The 22,348-nt window shown below is 36.5% G+C and overlaps 1 protein-coding gene across 5 annotated transcripts in view; it reads right to left on the minus strand.

Annotated features, from left to right (window-relative positions):
- Positions 1 to 2,895: 2,895 nt before the first annotated feature.
- Positions 2,896 to 22,348, minus strand: part of Ptbp3 (polypyrimidine tract binding protein 3) — an 88,524-nt gene continuing 69,071 nt past the window's right edge. For 4 of the 5 annotated variants that reach the window (XM_048339208.1, XM_048339194.1, XM_048339178.1 and 1 more), the window contains 7 exons: positions 19,600 to 19,677; positions 16,767 to 16,906; positions 15,746 to 15,779; positions 11,752 to 11,844; positions 10,813 to 11,029; positions 7,867 to 7,944; positions 2,896 to 7,010 (listed from right to left, as the gene is read on the minus strand). In XM_048339208.1, the coding sequence (XP_048195165.1) occupies positions 6,878 to 7,010; positions 7,867 to 7,944; positions 10,813 to 11,029; positions 11,752 to 11,844; positions 15,746 to 15,779; positions 16,767 to 16,906; positions 19,600 to 19,677 (773 nt within the window). In that variant the 3' untranslated portion in view covers positions 2,896 to 6,877. The remainder of the gene's footprint in view (positions 7,011 to 7,866; positions 7,945 to 10,812; positions 11,030 to 11,751; positions 11,845 to 15,745; positions 15,780 to 16,766; positions 16,907 to 19,599; positions 19,678 to 22,348) is intronic. The other variant, XM_048339185.1, reaches the window with a different exon arrangement.

Genomic DNA, 22,348 nt, shown 5'->3' on the forward strand with positions numbered 1-22,348 from the left:
CTTAGCTTTTCTGGAAGTTACATGGAGACAGGAGTCTCATGGTTTCCTGCCAGGGCTGGCTTTGAACCATGAATCTCAAGATCTCAGCCTCCTGAGTAGGTAGGTTTCTACACATAAGCCACCAGCATCCTGCAAGAGATGCATTCTTAAGAGCTAGTTTCCTTAAATGTGTACAATATGAACTACATTTTCAGTTACATTTTTTTTTTAGCTTTCAGTACAAACATCCCCTTATTAAATGTTATTAAGTTAGCTGTGGTACTTTTCAGAGTACATAAGCAACCCAATACTTCAAGTTCATGATGTTTGCATAAGTGGTGGTATAAAAGTACAGTATCTGCCTGCAATAGAACACTACATCAAGTTGATGAGACCTAGGTTCCAGTTTCGACTCTGTAATAACTGACAAATGAACTGTCTCTTAGGCTTAAGTTCAAAATCACTTGGCTCTTGATGTTTTGAGCCCTCTACTGTGTAAACACTTCCAGTTAATTAAGTTAATAAAAGCTTCATTTAGTTATATAGTTATTTTTATCATTTTCTGGTACAGGTGCTTCTTTCGCAAAAACAAGTATCTACCTAATTAGCCAGTGACATTTATAGAAATACTCAATGTTACAGGTAAGCCAACAAAGATTAGGAGGATTACCTAATGTTCTATTTCTTTAAAAACATATTTCTACTTCTAAGAGATTCTTGAGAGTAAAAGATGAATGCTCAGACCCTGATACTGCAAGACTTCCTTAAAGAACCAAGAAGTAGGGGCTGGGAATATGGCCTAGTGGCAAGAGAGCTCGCCTCGTATACATGAAGCCCTGGGTTCGATTCTCCAGTACCACATATCTAGAAAACGGCCAGAAGTGGCGCTGTTGCTCAAGTGGCAGAGTGCTAGCCTTGAGCAAAAAGGAAGCCAGGGACAGTGCTCAGGCCCTGAGTCCAAGCCCCAGGACGGCCAAAAAAAAAAAAAAAAAAAAAAAAAAAGAACCAAGAAGTAAAAACATTTTTATGTCCAAGTCAGTTGGCAATAATGTTAAATAAGAAGGGCACACTCAAGGGCACAAAATTGGTTTGAGTCACACCTTCATGTCACAGTCTATGTATACTAATCCTACAAGGAAGACAAAAGTTGACAAAAGTAGAAATTTCAAATGAATCTTTTACACACAAGAAGAGCAGGAGAGTGAGAGAGCTTGAGCAGGAAGCACATCAATGTACATGTGCACTAAAGGCCCAATAAGAAGGTACACAGTAAGATTAGAAAAGCAGTTTGCACCTCAAAATGAGATTTCCTTACTAAAGAAGAAATTGTTAGGTTCCAGGTTTGTTTTTAGCTTTTACAGCTGTTTTAAAACTATTTCTACAGTAACAAGTTGAGATGAAGAGAACAGAAAAAAGGAAAATTCAACATTATTAGAATTACAGGGTAAGACAAGGGGGAACCCAAGGTATAGACAAGAACACAGAAAAAATTTAAGAGAGTACAGATGTCATGACATTTATTTAAAGGCATGCTACAATGCTATATGTGTTAGGAAAAGATTTAGAGATATCAAGTAATAATAGTAAGCAAATACAAACTGAAGAAAGTCTGAGTATATTGTAGTGTACAGAAGCTTGAATTAACCATGCACTACGCATTTAGAAAATATGTTTTAATATTTTATCTTCTCTTTGCATTTATAACATAATTCACTTCAACAATCACATAATCCTTTTCTTCCAAAGCCACAAACTGTATTACAAATGAAAGCTGGTACTGCTGCTTATCAAAATATACAAGACAATTGATGTTTCATATAAAACCACTTTACATGTTAACTTGTTCCCAAAATCCATTTTTCTTTTTTTTGGCCTGGTTTTAAGAAAAACGTTGTTAGAAATATTTACAGCATTTTCTTCTGTTAGATGAACATTCTTACAAACAGAAAAAGGGATTGTAATGAACAGACCACATAAAACACAGGACAATGTCAGAGGCTTCTAGCTGTGCTATATTTTTTTCCTTTAAATACAGTACTGAAAATGTCCTTCAAACCCTTGTTCTTCCCAGTCCATTCTGTTCACATTTAAACTCCCATTTTTCTCTAAGTAGCCTATTCACCTATAGGAAATAGAAAATAAAGGCCGCTCTGCACTGAGTCTTTCAGAAAGGAGCTTGGGGGAAAATGCTTCACAAGGAAGAGTTAAAACCAGAACAGTCTTTGGTCAGAGCAATGAGGTGACATTTTGATGCAAAACTTTGCTTGGTCAGCAATCTAGTACTTTCTGGATATGGGATGAATTCTTAGAAGATGAGGGTTAACAACAAATGGTAATAGAAAAGAAAAAAAAAAAAGGCCAGAGTATGACTTATCTTTTTTAACCACACCAAAATAATTATTTAAATATTAGTTCTTACAATTACAACACAGATCCCAGAACTGAAAATAACAAAATCTGCTGACAGTGTTAAATCAAGCTTGCCATAAGCAGCTTTCAATCATGACTATTATCACCAAGGTCACTGGACCAGACAAATATCCCTGTTTTTCTGGAACACCTGCCTCAGGTTGCAAAAACTAGAGTGACTACTACCACAAACACTTAAGAACAGCTCTGTTCTTCAACCAGCACAATTCTCTACACTGAGTATTATGTGATAAAGGCCAAAGTGTAACTGAGATTGCATTCATATAGTTACAATTATTTGCTTCTATGATGAGTTTGCGGACAACATTCTTTTAAAAACTATACATATTTCCTGAAAACCAGAATACTGATACTACCTTACTCTCAAACAGGAAGAAAAAGTCAATTAAGACCACTGAAGAAGGCACATAAACTTTGGTCCTGTTATGTTTTTCCTTTATAAAACCCCCCAAATGAAGATTTTAGTAGTTTTTTTTTTTAAATTTAAAGCCATGTACAAGTAGCTGTAAAGATTTGCTCTGAAAAAAGACTGCAAGTAGTCTTATAGGTAACAAAACAACTCTTAAAACAGCTGTTACACCTTAAAATTGTGTACAGTCTAAAATTGTTTTAGCACAATAGAATATCTGAAGTCTGGCAGTTTTATTCTCATTTACAACTGATCAAAGACAAAGGAAAGGCAAAAGAAAGACATCTTACACAGTCATGCTCTTTTTGGTTTTAAAAATAGCAGTACACATTAGATTTTCTAAGAGATAGGCTAATAGTTTGGCAAACTTAGGTGAGCAAAAATGATATGTACTTTGTGTCATTTTCCCCCCAAAATATTTAATGGGAACAAAAGAGAAAAGGCATGGTAGGAAATATATAAACTCAAATATAAACACTGTCTGATGACATGGAGACTTTGAAAACTTTCTATGAGATTGATTAGAGTCAGTCATAGTAGCCAATTTTCTTCCTTTTTGAAACAAGTCATGCAAGTCTGTAGTGAGGTTGGCTACTTGCTGTGTAGCCCAGGCTAGGCTTAAACTTAATCTTATAGCCTCAGCCTCTCCAGTGCTGAATCACATACAGGAGCATATTACTGTGTCTAACTCATGAGAGCTAATTCTTAAACTGAAGCAGAGTGATGACTCTCACATCAAGTGAAGAAGCCTCAGAAGGCTTTACTCCATAAGAAATTAAGCAAGTAGAAACGATGGCTCTAATTATCTGAGTGCAAACATTACTACAAATAACTGAATAGCTACTGAGCAATTATGAAACTCTCCAGTAAGTTACTGATTAAGATAATGCAGTTTTTGTGTATGTATCTTACATAAAACACATTTTACTGCTATGTAGGTTATTCAAATCTCAAAGCAAAGCATTTTGGCATAAATTGCTATTTGTTAAATGTATACTGCTATTTTTTGTAAGTCCTGAATATATATACTCTCTGTAAAAGTCAAGATAACCTTGAAAAGTAATATGACAATGTATCTTAAAGTAAATAAACTTAAAAACAGGTTACTACCACAGATCAAGAGCAAAAATAGACCATTGCTTAGAATAAATGCATGCCCAAACAAAACTACACAGATTTAATTTTTTCCACCACCCTGATATTTTAAGAATCTTTTTTACAAAACTACATCAACACAAATACTGTAGACTTTTATAATTCAAACAGCGAAGAGCTCAATATGGACCACATCCATATTCTACAGCTAATTTTAGACACAATCTGATGGCTTCAAACATGCTCTTAAAAAACCCACTTTTCTATCTTAATTTGGTTAATTTTCTGTCAATAAATTAACATGTATGTAATGTGCATATGTATATACATTAGAAGAGTGTGTATGTATATACACTTATTTATATACACACGTGCACACACACATTATCTACATCAATCCCTGAAAAGGATTCCAATGTTCTCTCCCAGATTTAAAGGCCATTCCCTAATTCAAAATTACATTCAACACCATTATTATCCTCTTCTACCATCAGCAACTTTTGCTACACTTATGCTGGATGTTATGAGAATCATGAATTAATAAATTACATAGTAATTGCCAACTCAAATCAAATGAAGCAATTCAATTTAACATGACACTAGAAAATCAAAATAGTGCCCACATGTGTGTGTGGGAGTAAATTTGGGGAGATTAAAAAATTTTTTTTTACTACTCTCCTACTCAGTGTTCAGTTAAAAATAAATTATACATATACGTGGAGGGAAAAGACCTAAATAGATAAATTATTATACCCGTCTATTCAGCCAATGTTAAATTGATCCATTTGAAAGATTTCAACTCAAGTTATCTTCCTTCCTAATCTAGCTCTTGCTCAGTCTTGGGTAAATTCTAATTTTTTTAAACAACCTATAACTATCTGTCTACCTGTTTTTCTAGAAGCCTTTATTATTTTTTTTTTAAAGCAAAACAAACCACAACCTCCCCCCCCACCCAACCCTCCTTATATTCAGATTAATGGCTGGAACTGAGTAAAAAAGATTGAGATTCTTCCTTTCAAAAGTTGAGATAAGCTACTCTTTGAATATGAAGTGTGAAAGGGGTGAAACAAAACTGATCCCTTTGACAAACTATACTTTAAATCTGATCAAGCATTGAAGGAGTAGTTTCTTGTGAAAAAGAAACCATTTTATATTATACAATCACTGAAGCAAAACAGTAAAATGTACTCTTAACATTCAATGAGAAAGAGTACAAAAAAACCAAAACACCTTCTCAGATACTAAATATGTGGGCACTCAGTAACAAAATGACATTAACAAAGCAAAGCAAGATCTAGCTTGAGTACTGAGATTCAGTAATCCTGAGGCAAATCCTATGGACAATAAAGATTAGACGAGATCCAGAAGCTGAGATTGCAGTTCTATAGCCCCAAGTCTGTGTGTGGTAACAACAACTGCTACCAGTCACAACGAACCAAGGTCTCCAAGTATGTACTGAGTTATTCCAAAACCATTCACCCTCCTATACCCCATCTCTGTACCAAAGCACCAAAAATTGGAATAGAAACAATTACTTATGGAAAACCATTTAAAACTGCAATGACAAAACTTAGAAATTCTTATCAAAATAGGGAAAGAAAATACACTTACCAAGCCCACGGTATATCTTTCAAGATATTTAGATAAAACTCTAACCTATTGTATCTTAAGCACATAATAAGGCACATAAGAAATTAAGTAAATACACAGTAATTTTGATAAAGTATTAAGAGATTATAGTGGTACAAAAAACCCTTGAGATTAATTTTTTTTCTAAAAGAAGGCCTTACCAAAAATAACTTTTAAAAAATCTGTCAAACCATATGATAGACCTGAATATTTTCCTTAAGACTGTAAACGTTTTTCTGAAAACTATAAAAAAGTAGTTTATAAGTAGGATTATTTTCCAAGATTATATTCTATGACTTGACAAGTGCCATTTTGAAATTTAAAACATGATTTTTCTAATAAAATTACTAATTATTATGACATTTTAATAGATTCTGGTTGGATTCCACTTAAATTTCCCAGGGGACAGTGAGATACTTTATTTTTCCAAAGTCTTAAAAAGGTAAGGTATGTATGTAGCCGGGTACCAGTGGCTCACGCCTGTAATCCTAAATGCTCAGGAGGCTAAGATCTGAAGCCAGCCCCAGAAGGAAAGTCTGTGAGACACTTACTTCCAATTAACCACCAGAAAGCCAGAAGTGGAGATGTGGCTCAAGTGGTAGGGTGTTAGCCTTGAGTGAAAAAGCTCAGGGAGAGTGCCCAGGGCCTGAGCTCGGAGTTTAAGCCCAGGTCTGGCACACATTTTAAAGAAAAGGTAAGATATGCATTATTCAAAGGACTGTCATACAATGAGCAAAAGAAACAGGTGAAGAAAACATGCACGTTTATAAATCTGCTTCCAATACAACTCAATGTGTTTATGTATATTAACTATCAATAGATGGTAAATATGTAATATAATTTGCAAGTGAACGTAATCTCCTATAGGGAGGGGTCAAAGTTCTAAACCATAGAGTTAAAAACTTGGCTGTAAGTGATTTAAACTACTTACATCAAGTAATTTTAAAAGTCTACAATGTCTAAATTTCTTAAAGTACAAACGAGTTTATAAATGTTGTATAAGGCTGATCTGGACCCAAACTAAAAGTCTGCTCTCATGAAATATAATTTATCACAAGAAATTACTGAAGAAGTATTTTTCCTGATTTTTTTTTCCTTCCTGAAGGTTATTTTTATAAAAATCACGGTACAAAGGAAAAGCAAACCTCTGATCAATTACTGGAGCAGAGGGGAAAATGGGAAAAAAGAACATCTCTCGTTTGAATGTACTTGACATCAAACTCCGAAGGAGTTATTTTTGTTAAAGAGGCAGGATTGGTCTTGAGCTGCTTTCAGTCTATGTCTGAAGTTTCTATTGAATTTATGGTCCAGTTTGAGGAGAAAGATTCAGAGATGTCAGATTGTAGATTTTGAGAAGGAAACTCGGAGGTGGTGATTCTCTCCAAGATCATGATTATGAAGCTCAATGAGGGCCTGGATTGCTTCTTCCACAGATCCCAACTGAATGAGTGCCATTTTGCGATCTTTCCTGAAAATGGCGTAATAAAAGAGTATTTAAAATCAAATTTGTTTCCATACTTTGTAGCGATTAGAAATGATAAAATATTGGTATTCGCAGGGAAACGGTCAGAACTTGAACAAATAATGTTGAGTGAGACAAGCCTAGAACACAGAGAACAAAGGGGCATGGTCTCCTTGATATATGACTGTTGGGGGGGTGGGTGGGCGGGGGAACGACAGTAGAGACCAGGTCTGCAAAACAACGAACTTCTTTTCAAATGGTATTTCCACATGTTTGGCTCAGCGACTTTACATTATGTAGCTAAAACCAAACAACTACTAAACATAAAAAGGTCTAGAATAGAACTATCAGTGGATCACAACAGCTCAACAGCTATGTACACATGATCACATAATATGATAAGCAAAAACAAGTCCAAGAGAAGGACACAGGAGGATTCTATTGTTGACGTTACATTTAAAGTTCTAGGTGAATTTCCTTTGGCGTACCCTACATGGTTACTGTGTACGATTTTGGTACACCGGATAGTGTATATATGCTACCTGATCTAGGGAAGGGAAAGAAAAACTAGGGTGTAAGATATCATAAGAAATGTACTCACTGCCTTATTATGTAACTCTACCCCCTTTGCACAACACCTTGTCAATAAAAATTTTTTTAAAAAACAAATGTAACTACCTTATATATGTAACTGTGACCCCTCTGTACATCACCTTGACAATAAAAATTAAAAGATATAAAACCTAAGAAAAATAAAATCAATTTTGTTTCTAAATTTCTCTGCCCACTGGAAGACCTGACTAAACTACCTTTAAAAATTGTATACCATGTTAAATAATGCTAATGTATTGAAAAGACTTACTGGAAGAATTTGAAAGCCTTCACCAAACATCCAGCTTCTGTGAAAAGGTTCTTCAAATCATCCATTGTAACAGAAGGGCTGTGAAAACATCAAAGAGCATCAACTACATTACTGTGGATACTCACCTGAAGCAGAGATTAATTTTGGCAATCATCAAATCTACAGCATTTTCTATTTTATTCAAAATTATTTAGCCATGCTATGAAGACATTTTTTTGCCAGTCTTGGGGCTTGAACTCTGGGCCTGAGCACTGTCCCTGAGCTTCTTTTCTCTACCACTTGAGCCACAACACCATTTCCGGCCTTTTCTGTTTAGGTGGTATTGAGGAATCAAACCCAGGGCTTCATGAATGCTAGGCAAGCACTCTACTTTAAGCCACATTCCCAGCCCCTGAAGACATGTTTTGAGTGTGTCCAGGAATATGTTTGAGACTGACATGTCCTCAAACAATGAAATTGTCTGTCTTCACTGAAGACAGTGACAAGTCTTCAGCATTAATCTTTATTGACATTTTGGTCTTCATAAAAGTTTAACCCCCCCCCCCCCAACAACTAAAACCATATTCTATATGTATTTTCTCAGGGTCATTATTATGTCACTGGCTTTAGTAATTCTAGTACTCTAGTACTTTCAAAGGTACTTTACTGGCTCTCAATTATAGGCTATAATCCAGACCATTTATGGATTTCAGGGTAATTCTGAATGTAGATACTGACAGCTAGGGTCTGTCTGAGATGATGGTAGGACCTTTAAGTATTCTCCTCTTGTACTGAAAAGATTTTCTCAGTAACTCTTAAAGTATTTTAGAAATGATTTTATGTTCCTTCAGACATCACAATACTCAGGGCCAGGTTTTATTTTTCTGTGCTACAAACTGAAACCAGGTCCGTGAATATGCTAAAATGCTGTTAGATCAATAGTCCTTTACTGCTTAGCATTATAATGCAATTTCAAGAGACATTCAGCCAAATCCATCCAGTTAAGCAAGCCATCTTTGGATTCCTGATTCACAGCATGAGATAATGAATATTTATTACTGTTTAAGCTGTAAAGTTTTGGGGTGATATGCTATGCAGTAGATAATTGACATAGTAGTCTATCATATTAGTCAAGTGACTTCAAAAAGTACAATCTTCTCATGACAATCAGCAAGGACAGACCAGAACCACCCCTGGTTCTGTAGGGAGACAGATCCTCACTCAATTGCTTGATAGACCATTGTGAATAACCTATCTTGAATCTCACTTCCACTGAAAAAACAAAAACACACCAATTATGCCTTACTTCCAAAGTTATTAAGGACAAACTGATAGAGAATGCATAATAGTACGGTTCATATCTGTTATCTGCAGGTATATGGCTCCGAGGAGACCACCACTGAGGAAAAACATTTGCAATGCTCAGGATACATACGGTCCAGTATTGTACTGTGGATGCTGAAGTCTTTTTTTTTTTTTTAATAATGCCCCTCAACTTTCTCTAAAGACATGTGCTTTTCAACAAATTTAAAAATTTCATTTTATCATCTAAACTAACTTCACATTAAGTTTTAATATGATTTTTGTGAGGCAGTGTTTTTCACATAATTAAGAGCAGGAAAACACTCAGAAGATCAATGATTTAAACACAACTAATAAAAATGTAGGATTGTCTAAGAATATCTCTGAATCAACTGAGCTGTGTAACACATACACACAGGAATTAAAAATTTTTGGTTTTGGACTTTTTTGGGGGTGGGGGACTACTCTTGGTCAATACTACATATAATAAATCCAAGAGTAAGGCAGGCTTACTATCATCCCAAGGAGACAAAAAAATAAATAGTTTAATGGAGGAGTATGAATTTGGGATGATGAGAAGATTCTACAGTTGGAGGTTGCACAATAATGTGAGTGTGCACTCTACTGCAGGCATTAGTTAACATAGTATATCATATGTAAACTTTATCACAATTTTCAACTCTTGTTTTTGGTGGTAGTGGGGCTTGAATTCAGGTCTTTCTAGTAGTCTTACTCAGCTTTGTCCACTCACAGTTGCAACTCTTCTACTGGGCCATACCTCAAGTCAAATTAAACATTTTTAAATTTCGATTAAATGAGGCAACACAGGATTTGCGCTAGGCTAGGCAGGTGCTCTCTGTGATTGAGCCACATCCTCTGCCCTTTTTGTTTAGTTATTTTTCAAATAGGGCCTCATTTTATGCCTGGCAGGTTTGAACCAATTGTTTTATTTATCCCCATAGCTGGGACGACAGGAATGTGCTACCACATGGAGCTTTTACTAGAAGAAATGGGGCTTGTAAACAATTTTGTTTGGACTGGACTTGAACAACTCTGCTTCTTGGGAAAGTAAGATGATAGTTATGATTATGCCTAGCCTGAAAATATATTTTGAGATACTATCAGAATAAAATGAAAAGGGCTGGTACATAGTTCAATGGTATAATGTTTGCCTAGTCCTGGGTTCAATCTGCATTACAGGTTAAAAATAAAAGCAAATGAAAGCAAAGGCTATTTCATACTAGTAAACTGTTACATTTCTAGATTCATGTACTCTAGATTATTTCTTTTTCCATTAAGTGATTCCTGCAGTTTCCTAGGTGGAATGAAATTTGATCTATTGCCTAATTCTACCTATATGCCAGAGTGACACTCGGAAGTCAACACTAATTTGTACAATTAACTTTTCCTAATTTGTTCACATATTCATTCTTTATGGTGTTCTAAAACTTTTATACCCATTCACCCTCACATCCTTTAAAATTTTGTACACAGATACACAAATATATGGAGCACCCCCTACAGCTTTTACCTTTCTAAAGCTTTTCCTTTTCATGTATTAGTTTAAAATACACAAAATTTTTGGTTTTATAAGAGATCAAGATTTTAAGAATTAGAACAAGGGTTTTCTAAATCACCTAAATGAGTAACTTATTAGGTACATACGGAATGTTGGACAGATGCAGAGTAGCTGATGGTGGAAAGATATTCTGGAAGTTTTTTGAACCAGGCTTTTTAAAGCGATGCAAAGGACTATTGCTGAAATCCTTGGTCAGACCTTGGTCTTCTTGACCTTCCCGAGGAAGCTGAACTGCTTGGTGTTTGGAGAGTGTAGCACGAAGGACTTTTCCATAAAGTCTCTGACCACTTAGATGGTTCATTGCTATTACATAGGAAGAAAACTTTTGAGTACCGAGACAGATTGTCAGTACTATCTATATTGCCATAAACTATTTGCACTGAGTCATTTAAAGTTATAGTCAGCTTAAGGAATAAGAGGATTTTAAATCTAAAAGCCTTTAGGGAAATAAGCTAAATAACTTAATTTTCATTTTATTGCAATGAAAGCAATTTAAACAGAAACAACAAACCAAATAACTAACTTCCAAGTATAGCACTAGAAAGTGCCACAGTGCCTGAAACTTAACAAGTACTTAAAAAATTATACTGAGAATTCTAAGATTATCTTAAGAAACCCCATTTTTATAGCAATATTTTAATAACCCCTGTGACAGTGAGGATATGGAATGACACTTTCTTGCACATTAGGAAATATATCCAGGCACATAATTTAGAAGGAAAAGAAATAACCATACATAAATGAAACATAGTAAGTAAGTCATAGCTATTAGTTTAAACAAAAGCCCAAGAGTCAAAGTTACAAACATTAACAATATGTTCAAGTAGAGAGAGAAACTTCAGACAAAAAGTAATGACTATTTTATAATGCAAAAGTATCAATTGGTGCAAAAATAACAAAGATACTATAGTAAGGAAATATTCTTGTAAAATTACATTCCTACTAATTATGTATTTGCTATTTTGAAGAAAAATGAATATATAGAAAGGGTAGATTATCATTATCATCGTTATACTCATCAGTACCTAGTTGGGCTTGATTTGCATCTGCCATCTGAACCAAGGCATTTTCTTTCTTATTAAACATAATTTTCACTCGATGTACATCACCATATACTCCTAATTAAAACGAAACAAAACACTGGGTTAATGCTTGATTGTGGTTTAATTAATTTTACTAACATATTTCTTTTTTCATACTATTTACAATCCCATGGTAACTGTACATAAACTATCCCCCAAGCTCCAGATTTAGTCAAATACTCAGTTTTTTACCCTTCAAACTACATCCAAAACATTTATCCTCTTACTCCTTCCAACTTTCAGTGTTGGCTAAATGTGGATAAAACATCACCCACATAGTAGCTTTCCCTTTCTTTAAACTGGTACAACCAATCATTATCAGCACTCATGGATTCTCAGGCCTAAATATCTCTCACAATAGTCCACTTAATTTCACATGAGGACTACCATCTAATTGACTGGATCTCATTCTATTTTTCTGTATTTTCCATGACAAGAGGTAAAATGATCCACTGGAGTTTGGGGAAGGGGGCATTGAAACTTTATCTATGCTGATCTGTCTACACATGTCATGATCAGCATGAAAAGGCTACATTCTATGAAATTTTAATCTACAGATAAATTTATGGAAGTTCTACAATATAAATAACATTCTCTGTCTTTTCCACCCAGTATCACAATATATGGAAGTTTATGTGTTACATAGCATGATTGATATTATAAAAACAAGTCCTTTCAATAGCAGCATCATTACTATATAATGCAGGGGAAAACTGTTATTTCAAGACACACAAAGGGCAGGTGGTTATCAGCACATAAGGAAACTTTTAAATTTTAAACAAAGCAAGATGCCAGTGGCTCAACATCCAAAATCGCAGCTTGAGGAGGCTGAGATCCATAGGATTGAGGTTCGAACTGAGCCCAGACAAGAAAAGCTCCAAAATAAAAAGCAAAAAGCAGGGCTAGAGGCATGGTTCAAATGGTAGAGTGCCAGCCATGAGCAAAAGAACTAGCAGGAGTGTGAAGCCCAAGTTCAAGCCCCTGTAAGCAGTGTGCACACCCTTTATGCACACGTGCATAAAAAGACACACAAAGAAAAAGACAAGTAACTGCTGCCTTTATAAAAAATGCCAAGTAGCTAAAGTAGATGCTGAAGTAATACTTAAAGCAGGTGAGTTGTATGCTTACAATTATACTTAAAAATAATGTTAAAAAATCTGTCAAGCTGGGCACTAGTGGCTCACACCTATAATCTTAGCTGTTCAGGAGGCTAGATTTGAAAATCATGGTTCAAAACCAGCCTGGGCAGGAAAATCTGTGAGACCCCTCATCTCTAATTAAGCTCCCCCTCCCCCACACAAATAAAAAGCCAGAGGTAGAGCTGTGGTTCAAGTGGTAGAGCACTATTGAAGTAAAGAGGTCATGTCTGGCCAGTGCTATCTTAGCCATATGTGATGAATTATAGGATCTGCCATCTTGTCTTCATGGGTGGGCCTGAATTCCTAGAGGAAGAGAAGTCCCACCCCAAAGTGATGGGTGTTTCTGAATCCCTGGAGACAGAAGTGGGCATTTGGCCTATAGGTTACTGAACCTGTCAGACCAGTGCCTGGGAATGGGAGCTTCCTGTGACCCTGCACCCTGACCTGACCTGACCCTACTTAGGATCAAATCAGCCCAGGCACCATCACACCATGCTACATGTCTCTGTGTTCACGTCCTGTCTCCTGGCTTGTCTCGAGTCACCATGGCATCACAAGTCAGCTCTCCACTGGAGCTGAATTGGTATGTTGGTATTGCTTTTGTTCTTTCTTTCCTCTCTGACCTGTTTCCTACTAGAGTTAAGGGCATTTGTGGGCTGCAGGCCTTTGTAACAACTGGCTGCCTGTAGACTGCTGGCATTCTAATAGAGACTCCAAGATGCTAATCCTTCATTCAATATGTGGCTTCTCTTTACCTTACAACACTATCTATCCTTGAGCAAAAAAAGCTTAGGCACAACACCCAGGCCCCAAGTACAAGTTCCAGGACCAAAATCAAACCAAATTCCCCCCCAAAACCACACATCTACCCCCATCGCCAAAACACCAAACAAAAAACAAAACAAAAATACAAAAACTCCAAACTCTATCAAGCAGGATGCTGGTGGCTCATACCTATAATCCTAGCTACTCAGGAGGCCGAGATATGAGTGTGATTTGATGCCAACCCAGGTAGGAAAGTCCATGAAACTTTTATCTCCAATTAACCACTAGTCAACTGGAAATGGCTCTGAGGTTCAAAGTGGTAGAGCACTAGCCTTGAGCAAGAGCTCAGGAACAGTACCCAAGCCCTGAGTTCAAGCCCCACAACTGACAAACAAAAACTTTATTAAGCAGTGGGTATAGTGAAGTATACCTGTAATCCCAGTTATTTGGAAAGCTAAACAGAAGGAACAGGTGGATTAAAAGCTTAAGAAAGGGCTGGGGATATAGCCTAGTGGCAAGAGTGCCTGCCTCGGATACACGAGGCCCTAGGTTCGATTCCCCAGCACCACATATACAGAAAACGGCCAGAAGTGGCGCTGTGGCTCAAGTGGCAGAGTGCTAGCCTTGAGTGGGAAGAAGCCAGGGACAGTGCTCAGGCCCTGAGTTCAAGGCCCAGGACTGGCAAAAAAAAAAAAAAAAGCTTAAGAAAAGTCTGGGCTATATAATGAGACCATAACTCAAAAAAAACCCTTTAAAAGGGATGGGGGGGACGCTGGCAATATGGCCTAGTGGTAGAGTGCTTGCCTTGCATACATGAAGCTCTGGGTTCGATTCCTCAGTACCACATATATAGAAAAAGCCAGAAGTGGCACTGTGGCTCAAGTGGTAGAGTGCTAGCCTTGAGCAAAAAGGCCAGGGACAGTGTTCAGGCCCTGAGTTCAAGCCCCTGGACTGGCGCAAAAAAAAAAAAAAAAAAAGCATGGGGAAGCCAGAAGCTAGCAGCTCCTTTCTGTAATCCTAGCTACTGAAGAGGTTGAGAACTGAGGATCACAGTTCAAAGCAAGCCTGGACTGACAAATCTGAGAAATGTCTATCTCCAATTAGCTAGCAAAAAGCCAGAAGTAAAGGTGTGGCACAAGTGGTAAAGTTTTTCATGGAAAAAAGATTTTTATCATTAATAAAATTCTGAGAGGTAAACATTATTAAATAGTTGACCTCTTTGGCTTTGAGACAAGTTCCAACTATGTAACCTGAGTTGGCCTTCAATTTATAATCCTCCTGATTTAGCCTCCCCTGTGCTGGGATTAAAGATGTGGAGACTGTTTTTTAAACCGTGGACTTGGATGTAGTTCAGTGCTAAGTGTTTGCCTAGCCTTAGAAAGGCTGTGAGTTCAACTGCCAGCAACAAAACCAGAAAACACCAACCAGAATTTCATGATACCACTCATTTGCTTAAAACTATTCAATGTCTACCCAGCATGGTGGCATACTCCTGTATCCTGTAATCCAGCTATTTTTAGGAGGCAGAGATGGAAGGGCTGTAGTTCCAAGGACAAACCACACAATAGTTATCTAGACTCTATCTCAAAAACAAACTTAGGCATCCTTCATATATAGCTTTTTATAAAGCTCCTCATGAACTTGCCATTGCCCTATTCATGTGTTCAACTTCATCGTGTCACCCTGGGCTTCTTCCATGTACTGAGAAAATTTTCTCTTTCATCTTTAGCAGCTGTGGAAGGACATTTATCTTCAGTTTCTGCCCAGCAGATCCTTCTTCATTTTTCACAAGTCATCTTAAATATTGATTTTTTTTCCAGCTAGGTAAGGCTCCTTGATTTATACTACCATTTATAACTTCAAAATCCCCAATAGTAAAACTCCTATTATACTTACTAAATCTCATTCACTACTCTCTCCATGTCAAACATACTACTTGACATACAGAAGTAATCAACAGATACTACTAAATGAATCAAATGTGCTCAGTTCTTACCTACAGATAACATTCAAAACAATAAAAATAAACTTACCAAATAGGATAAAAAGTCCATGAGGAGTGATAAGCTGTTTAAAAAAAGATAACATAGAATGTAAGTGTCTTCACTAATTTAAGACTTTAATATATTTGTACTATAATGCAATTAATTTTGTTTTTTTTAATTAAATTTTATTGATAAGGTGATGTGCAGAGAGGGTACAGTTACATAATAAGGTAGTGAGTACATTTCTTGTCATATTTGTTACACCCTCCTTCATTTTTCTTTCCCTTCCCCAATTCAGATAAGCACATATACAATATCCAGTGTACCAGAATCATATACAGTGACCACAGTGGGTACGTCAAAGGAAATTCACCTAGTACTTTAAACATTGACGACAGTAAAATCCTCCTGTTTCCATCTCTTGGAGTTCATTTTGCTTAGCCTCATCTTATATAATCATATGTATGTAGCTGGTGAGCTATTGTGCTCCTGGCAGGTCTATCCTAGACCTTTTTATGTTTATTTAGTAATTGTTTGGTTTTAGAGAGATGATGTAAAGTCGCTGACCAAAATAGGTAGAAATACCATTTGAAAAGAAGTTTATTGCTTTACAGACATGATCTCTACTGTTCTCCCCTCCCCCTCCAACAACCACATATCAGGGATTGTAATTAATTTTGTTTAAAGCATTGTTTTTATATGCTTCTATATATGCTGATTGAGCTTTAATAAAAATCACTGAAACAAGTTTATGCATTTAAATTTGCATACAACCCCAGATCAGAAACTGCTGTATCTTCTCCTGACAGTTTTTTTTTTTTTTTTTTTTTTTTTTGGTTGCCAGTCCTGGGGCGTGGACTCAGGGCATGAGTACTGTCCCTGGCTTCTTTTTGCTCAAGGCTAGCACTCTACCTCTTGAGCCACAGCGCCACTTCTGGCTTTTTTTCTATTTATGTGGTGCTGAAGAATTGAAGCCAGGGCTTCATGTATACAACGCAAGCACTTTTTACCACCAGGCCATATTCCCAGCCCCTGACAGGTGATTCATATATAAAACTTTTCAACTCACATCAGGATTGAGGTTGGTGACCAGCAAAACAGAATTTCCTGGCATACCACTTGCCCCAGGAATGGCCATCCTCCCAGTGACTGCAGAGGATGTAAGTGTGAGAGGACCAAGGGCTCCAGGAACAGTTGGGACTGACAGACCTTTTAAAAACACCAAAAGCATTTCATAATCTAGTTATCCAGAAAATCTAACAGTAAATCAACACAAAAAGCCAATATGTAGAAGCAAACATGCAGTGTTCAAGGCTTACTGTAGAAATATCAAAGGCCAGTTTTCTGCCCGGTAGAGGGTCTGGAAGCTGAATTCCTTATTTGTTGATATTATTGTTTACTAAAAACCTTACTACTCATATTGTACTTTGCAGAATAACTCAACTCATTTTTTTTTTAAAAAGCTATTAGGCTTTTCAGATTGTATCAATTATAAGCATTCCTTCTGTCCTGAAATAAATATGTTCTAGGATCTTTCTACCAATGTTCATATTGCCTTGTGGTGTAAAATCAGATATGTATTTTAAGTTATTTAAGCTGGAGGTGTGGCTCAATAGAAAGCCTGACTAAAAGTCCTACAACCCAAGTCATGAATGTGTTGGCTACACTATAAACAATAGTCTATATGGAAAAAATAACCTTATATTAAAGACAGGTGCTGGTAGCTCATGCCTGTAATCCTAACTACTAAAGAGGCTCAGATCTGAGGATCACAGTTTGAAGCCAGCCTGGCAGGAAAAGTCTGTAAGACTCTAATCGCCAATAAACTACTCAGTGAAAGTTGGAAGTGGTGCTGTGGCTCAAGTGGTAGAGTGCTAGTCTTGAATAAAAAGAAGCTCAGGGATAAAGCTTAGGCCTGAGTTCAAGACCCAGGACAAAGGCAGGGGAGGAAGGGGGGAAGGAGAGAGGGAAGAAGGAAAGAAGGGAAGGAGGGAAGGGGAGAGAGAAAGAGAGAAAAAGGAGGGAGGAAGGGAAGGAAAATACCTTATAAAGTGCTACATAAACATAAGTATGGTCAGTAATATACCTAGGGCATACAATATTCTTTTGTGAAATTTTTCTGTTTTCTGCTCCCCTTGATATTCTCAAACTTGTTAAATTTCTAACAATAACATAATGTTGACATTATATGCAAAATACACTCACTGGAAAATCCCTCTTGGACTTATTTATATCTTAGGCAAAATTAGCTAAATACACATCTACATACACATCTAGTTTATGTAAAATGAACGGATTCCTTAATTTTTTTGTTCTCTAAGTTCAAAACTCATTATACTTGGTATGACTATTACATATCATGCAATGAAACTTCAATATATTTGATACTTAGCCTATTCTGCTTGACCATCTAAAAAGATTATTTTTATTCTCATCCATACTATTGATTTTTAAAGTGCACATCACATTCACAGGCTGAATACTTTTCCATGATATCTAACATCCAGTAGAGTTTCCCATGCAACTCCAACCAATACAACTCTGTAACTTCTGGTTTTATCTGTAGTTCTGTGATACAGAGCCTAGAGTACAGTTTAATACCACTGTGTGTGTGTGTGTGTATATGTGTGTGATTTAGCTCTTTTAAAGTCAGGAACTTTATTCACTTTTTAATCACTCTTAATATACATTACTGTGATGTTTTTACATAGTGTTAGGTCTAAAAGAACTATCTAAAATATCCACCAAATAAACTTTAGGGAACTTTTTTCTTTTTTAACCAATTAGAAGAGCCACTTAGCTACTTGAAGATAGGTTACAATGCATTAAAGACCACCCAATAATGACACCTTAAACCAGACTGCCTCATCACTCTTTCCTTTTTAGTAAACTCTATCTTCTTCATTGAAGAGTAGTTAATATTCCCAGAGCTATAAGGTTACAACATAAATATTACTGTCAGAAAAAAAATTATTAGGCTATTAGCTGAAAGCTAAAAGTATACTTTTTACAATCAGTTTAACTGTATGCCACCATTTTCTTAATTATCATTAAGCATTTCCTTCCTTCCTTTCCTTTCCCCTTTTATTGGGGGTGGTGGTGGCTACTAGGGTTTAAATCTGGGCCTTGATCTTGCCAGGCAGGGAATCTACCATTTAAACCATGCTCCCAAACCATTTCTGCTTTAGTTACTTTCAGATAGTCTTATATTTCTGTCAGAGGCCAGCATCCAACCTCTACCAACTACCTAATATAACCTCCCATGTAGGTAAGATTACAGGCATGAGCCAATCATCCTTTGCCCTCAAGTGTTTTCTTTAAAGAGATAAAATCACCAAGTAGGTTTTTCCCCCTTTCTTTGGGATCAGCGTAAACAAGATCCATTATTGAAGCATTAATCAACTCCCATTTTGTATTTCCATTAGCTAAAGAGGGAAAAAATACAACCTTTGTATGGTAAACTTACAAACACTATCACTGGCAAAACATTCTGAAGAGACTGAATAGCATTTATTAAGTCAAATATTTACTGACTACACACCATGTGCTCAGTGCCACTGAAGACACCAAGAAAAAATTTAGGCATGTTCAACATAATATTGGTAAGCCCATTATCAAAGACAAAAGCAGTTCATATACTTTATGTAACCACTTATTTAAAGTTTAATGTGGTAAACCTATACGTATCTGTGCCAAGCATAAGAACATCTGATGGAATTGCTAGAGTTTAGCCAGGAACCAGAGGAAACTATCTGGAAATAGCAAGAAGATGTGCATCAAACAACTCTGTTTATAGTTGATGTGGTCTAATGCTTTTATTATAAATCATTCACTCTTCATTTTAGTGTCTAGAAAAATAAAGAATTTCATCTAAAAATTTCAAATTCAACTTTACAAGTCACCTGCAGCTTGAGGAAATCCAATTGTTGGGGCAAATCCAGCAGCCCCTGCATATGGTGAAGAAATTATACCTGGTGCACCTAGGAAGGAAGAGAAGCCACAATAAATATACTACTTTCTATAAATATGCTTATTAAAGCAATATAAAGTGGCTATATAAGATTATAGATAACAAGAACGAAATTGTTGTGGAATATATATATTTGTTCAACAGGTGATCTTTAATGCATGTGAGTCTGCTTTGCTATCTCCAGAGGTTAAATCCTTTCAATTGAGTTCAAGGATAAAGGGGATGGCTTAGGGCTGGGGGCATGGCTCAAGTGGTAGAGCACCTGTCTGGCAAGTGCAAGGAGGGTTCAAATCACAGTAGCTCCCCACAACCCCCCACCACTCCCAAAAAGCACAATTCAGTCACTAAGTTTGGACAAGCTCAGGTTCTGGCTCTTATTTAGAACATTTTTTCCTATGTAAAAAGTAATCCTAACTACTTACTTAGGAGGATGAGATCTAAGGATTGTAGTTCGAAGCCAGCCGAGGCAGGAAAGTCTGTGATAATCTTATCTCCACTAAACTACCAAAAAAAAAAAAAAAAAAAAAAAAAACCCAAAAGTGGAGCTGTGGCTCAAGTGCTAAAGTGCTAGCCTTAAGAAAAAAAAAAAGCTCAAGAATACCACCGAGGCCCCAAATTCAAGGCCCAGAACCTGTAGCCCTACTCCCCCAAAGTCATCAAATATTTATTAAATGTTATTAAAGAGTATGGTAACTATGAGGTATTATGAAGTTTTTCCTGGCAACTAGATTGGATGAGCATCATTCATTTTTTTTCTTTTTGGTGGTGGCTGTTGTTTTGATTTTTGTCCTTTCTTCTTTTTTGACACTGTTGTTTTGTTTGGGAGGGGGAGGTTCTGTGAATTTAATTCTCTTCATTTCACCTCTTCCTTCCTCTATGCCAAGAATGTTGGTTAAATTTTTCTCCATTACCTTAGTCTACTTTCTCATCACTCTTATAAGGCCTAGTTTCCACTCCTTCCTTCTCTATACAACCAAACATTTAGCATTAATCATTAATGTAATTCTCATTATTCCCTTCCTATTGCCACTGGTTAACAAAGACCTTCCTAGACCAAGAAGATGTGTCTTTGCTTTTACATTCATGTAAAAAATACTGGAGCAGTGTGTCAACTAATTTTCATTAGGGTCTGCCACAAAATGAAGGTTCTGTTTTATCAATTCCAATAGTTCCTGTAGCCAAGCTTTCCCAAAGGGTGAGAAGAGTTCCACCCACAGTATTTTGAGCACTGAAATCTTAGTTGACAACTGAGACATACCCCTCTAGAATCTAGAACTAAGAAAAATATATCACAACTCCACCATTACTCAGTCTTCAGTTATCTCCAAGAGATAATCATTACTCAGTCTTCAGTTATCTCCAACCAAAAGAACACAAGAGATTAAGACCTCCACTAATAGTTGGATCCCAAGGTATAATTCCAGCATAAAGCACTAAATTCCTTCATTAAAAATGTCTCTTACAAATGTTAACAACCCTAGTAAAAAACTTCAGTGATAGTGAAGAGAAAGAAAGCTCAAATAAGCTCAATAAATAATGACAAGAACAGTAAATGAAATAAGAGATAATGTTTAAACACCTGGAAGTATTCAAAGAAGACACAGAATTCAAACAAAAAACTGAATGGAATGAAGACAATATAAGATATGAAAGAGGAATCCAATGAAAATATAGAAATCTTGAAGAGAAAATTGGACAGACAAGTTTCAGCAGAAGAAATACCAAGTAGTAGATATGTAAAGAAATGTTCAGCTGAGTACTTTTGGCTCACAACTATAATCCTAGCTACTCAGAAAGCTGAGATCTGAGGACCATGGTTTGAATACAGCCTGGGCAGCAAAGTCTGTGAGACTTTTAGCTCTAATTAACCACCAAAAATTCATAAGTATTCAGAAGTGGAGCCGTGGTCTAAGTGGTAGAGTGCTAGGCTTGAGCAAAAACTTAAAAGGGGGGGGGGGATCAGGGATAGCACCCAGGCTCTAAATTCAAGCCCCAGGACTGGAACAAAAAAGTTAGCCATAGAGGAAATATAAGTAAAAACTATACTAAGGTTCTATTAGACTCACCCTAGTTAGAATGGCAATCATCGAGAAAACAAACAACAAATGCTGGTAGGGGTGAGGGGGTGGAGAAGAAATTCATACACTACTGATGGGAATGTAAACTAGTACCACCACTAAGGAAATCACTATGAAGTTTCTCAAAAAGCTAAAAAACAGAGCTACTTCATGACCCTGACATACTACTAGAGTACATATATTTGTAGCCTAAGTTAATATACAAGTTAATATACCTGCACACTTATGTTTATTTATTGTTCTACTGTTCACAATAACCAAAGAGTAGAAACAGCCAATATACACCCCCCAACTATGGATAAAGAAGATATGGTACATACATTTCATACAACATTAAACATTAAGCCTTATCATTTACAGGAAAATGGATGGAATTTAAGACTATCATGTTGAGAGATAAGCCAAGTTCAAAAAGCCAAGCAAAGCTAGGCCCTGGTGGCTCATGCCTGTAATCCTAGACACTCAAATGGCTGAGATCTGATGTCATGGTTTGAAGCCAGCCAGGCAGAAAAGTCCCTGTGAGACTCTTATCTCCAATTAACCACTCAAGAACCAAAGTGGAGCTGTGGCTCAAAGGGGGCAGAGCTCTAACCTTGAGCAAAA

Source organism: Perognathus longimembris, chromosome 1, assembly GCF_023159225.1.
Source record: "Perognathus longimembris pacificus isolate PPM17 chromosome 1, ASM2315922v1, whole genome shotgun sequence".
In the NCBI taxonomy this organism is placed as follows: Eukaryota; Metazoa; Chordata; class Mammalia; order Rodentia; family Heteromyidae; genus Perognathus; species Perognathus longimembris.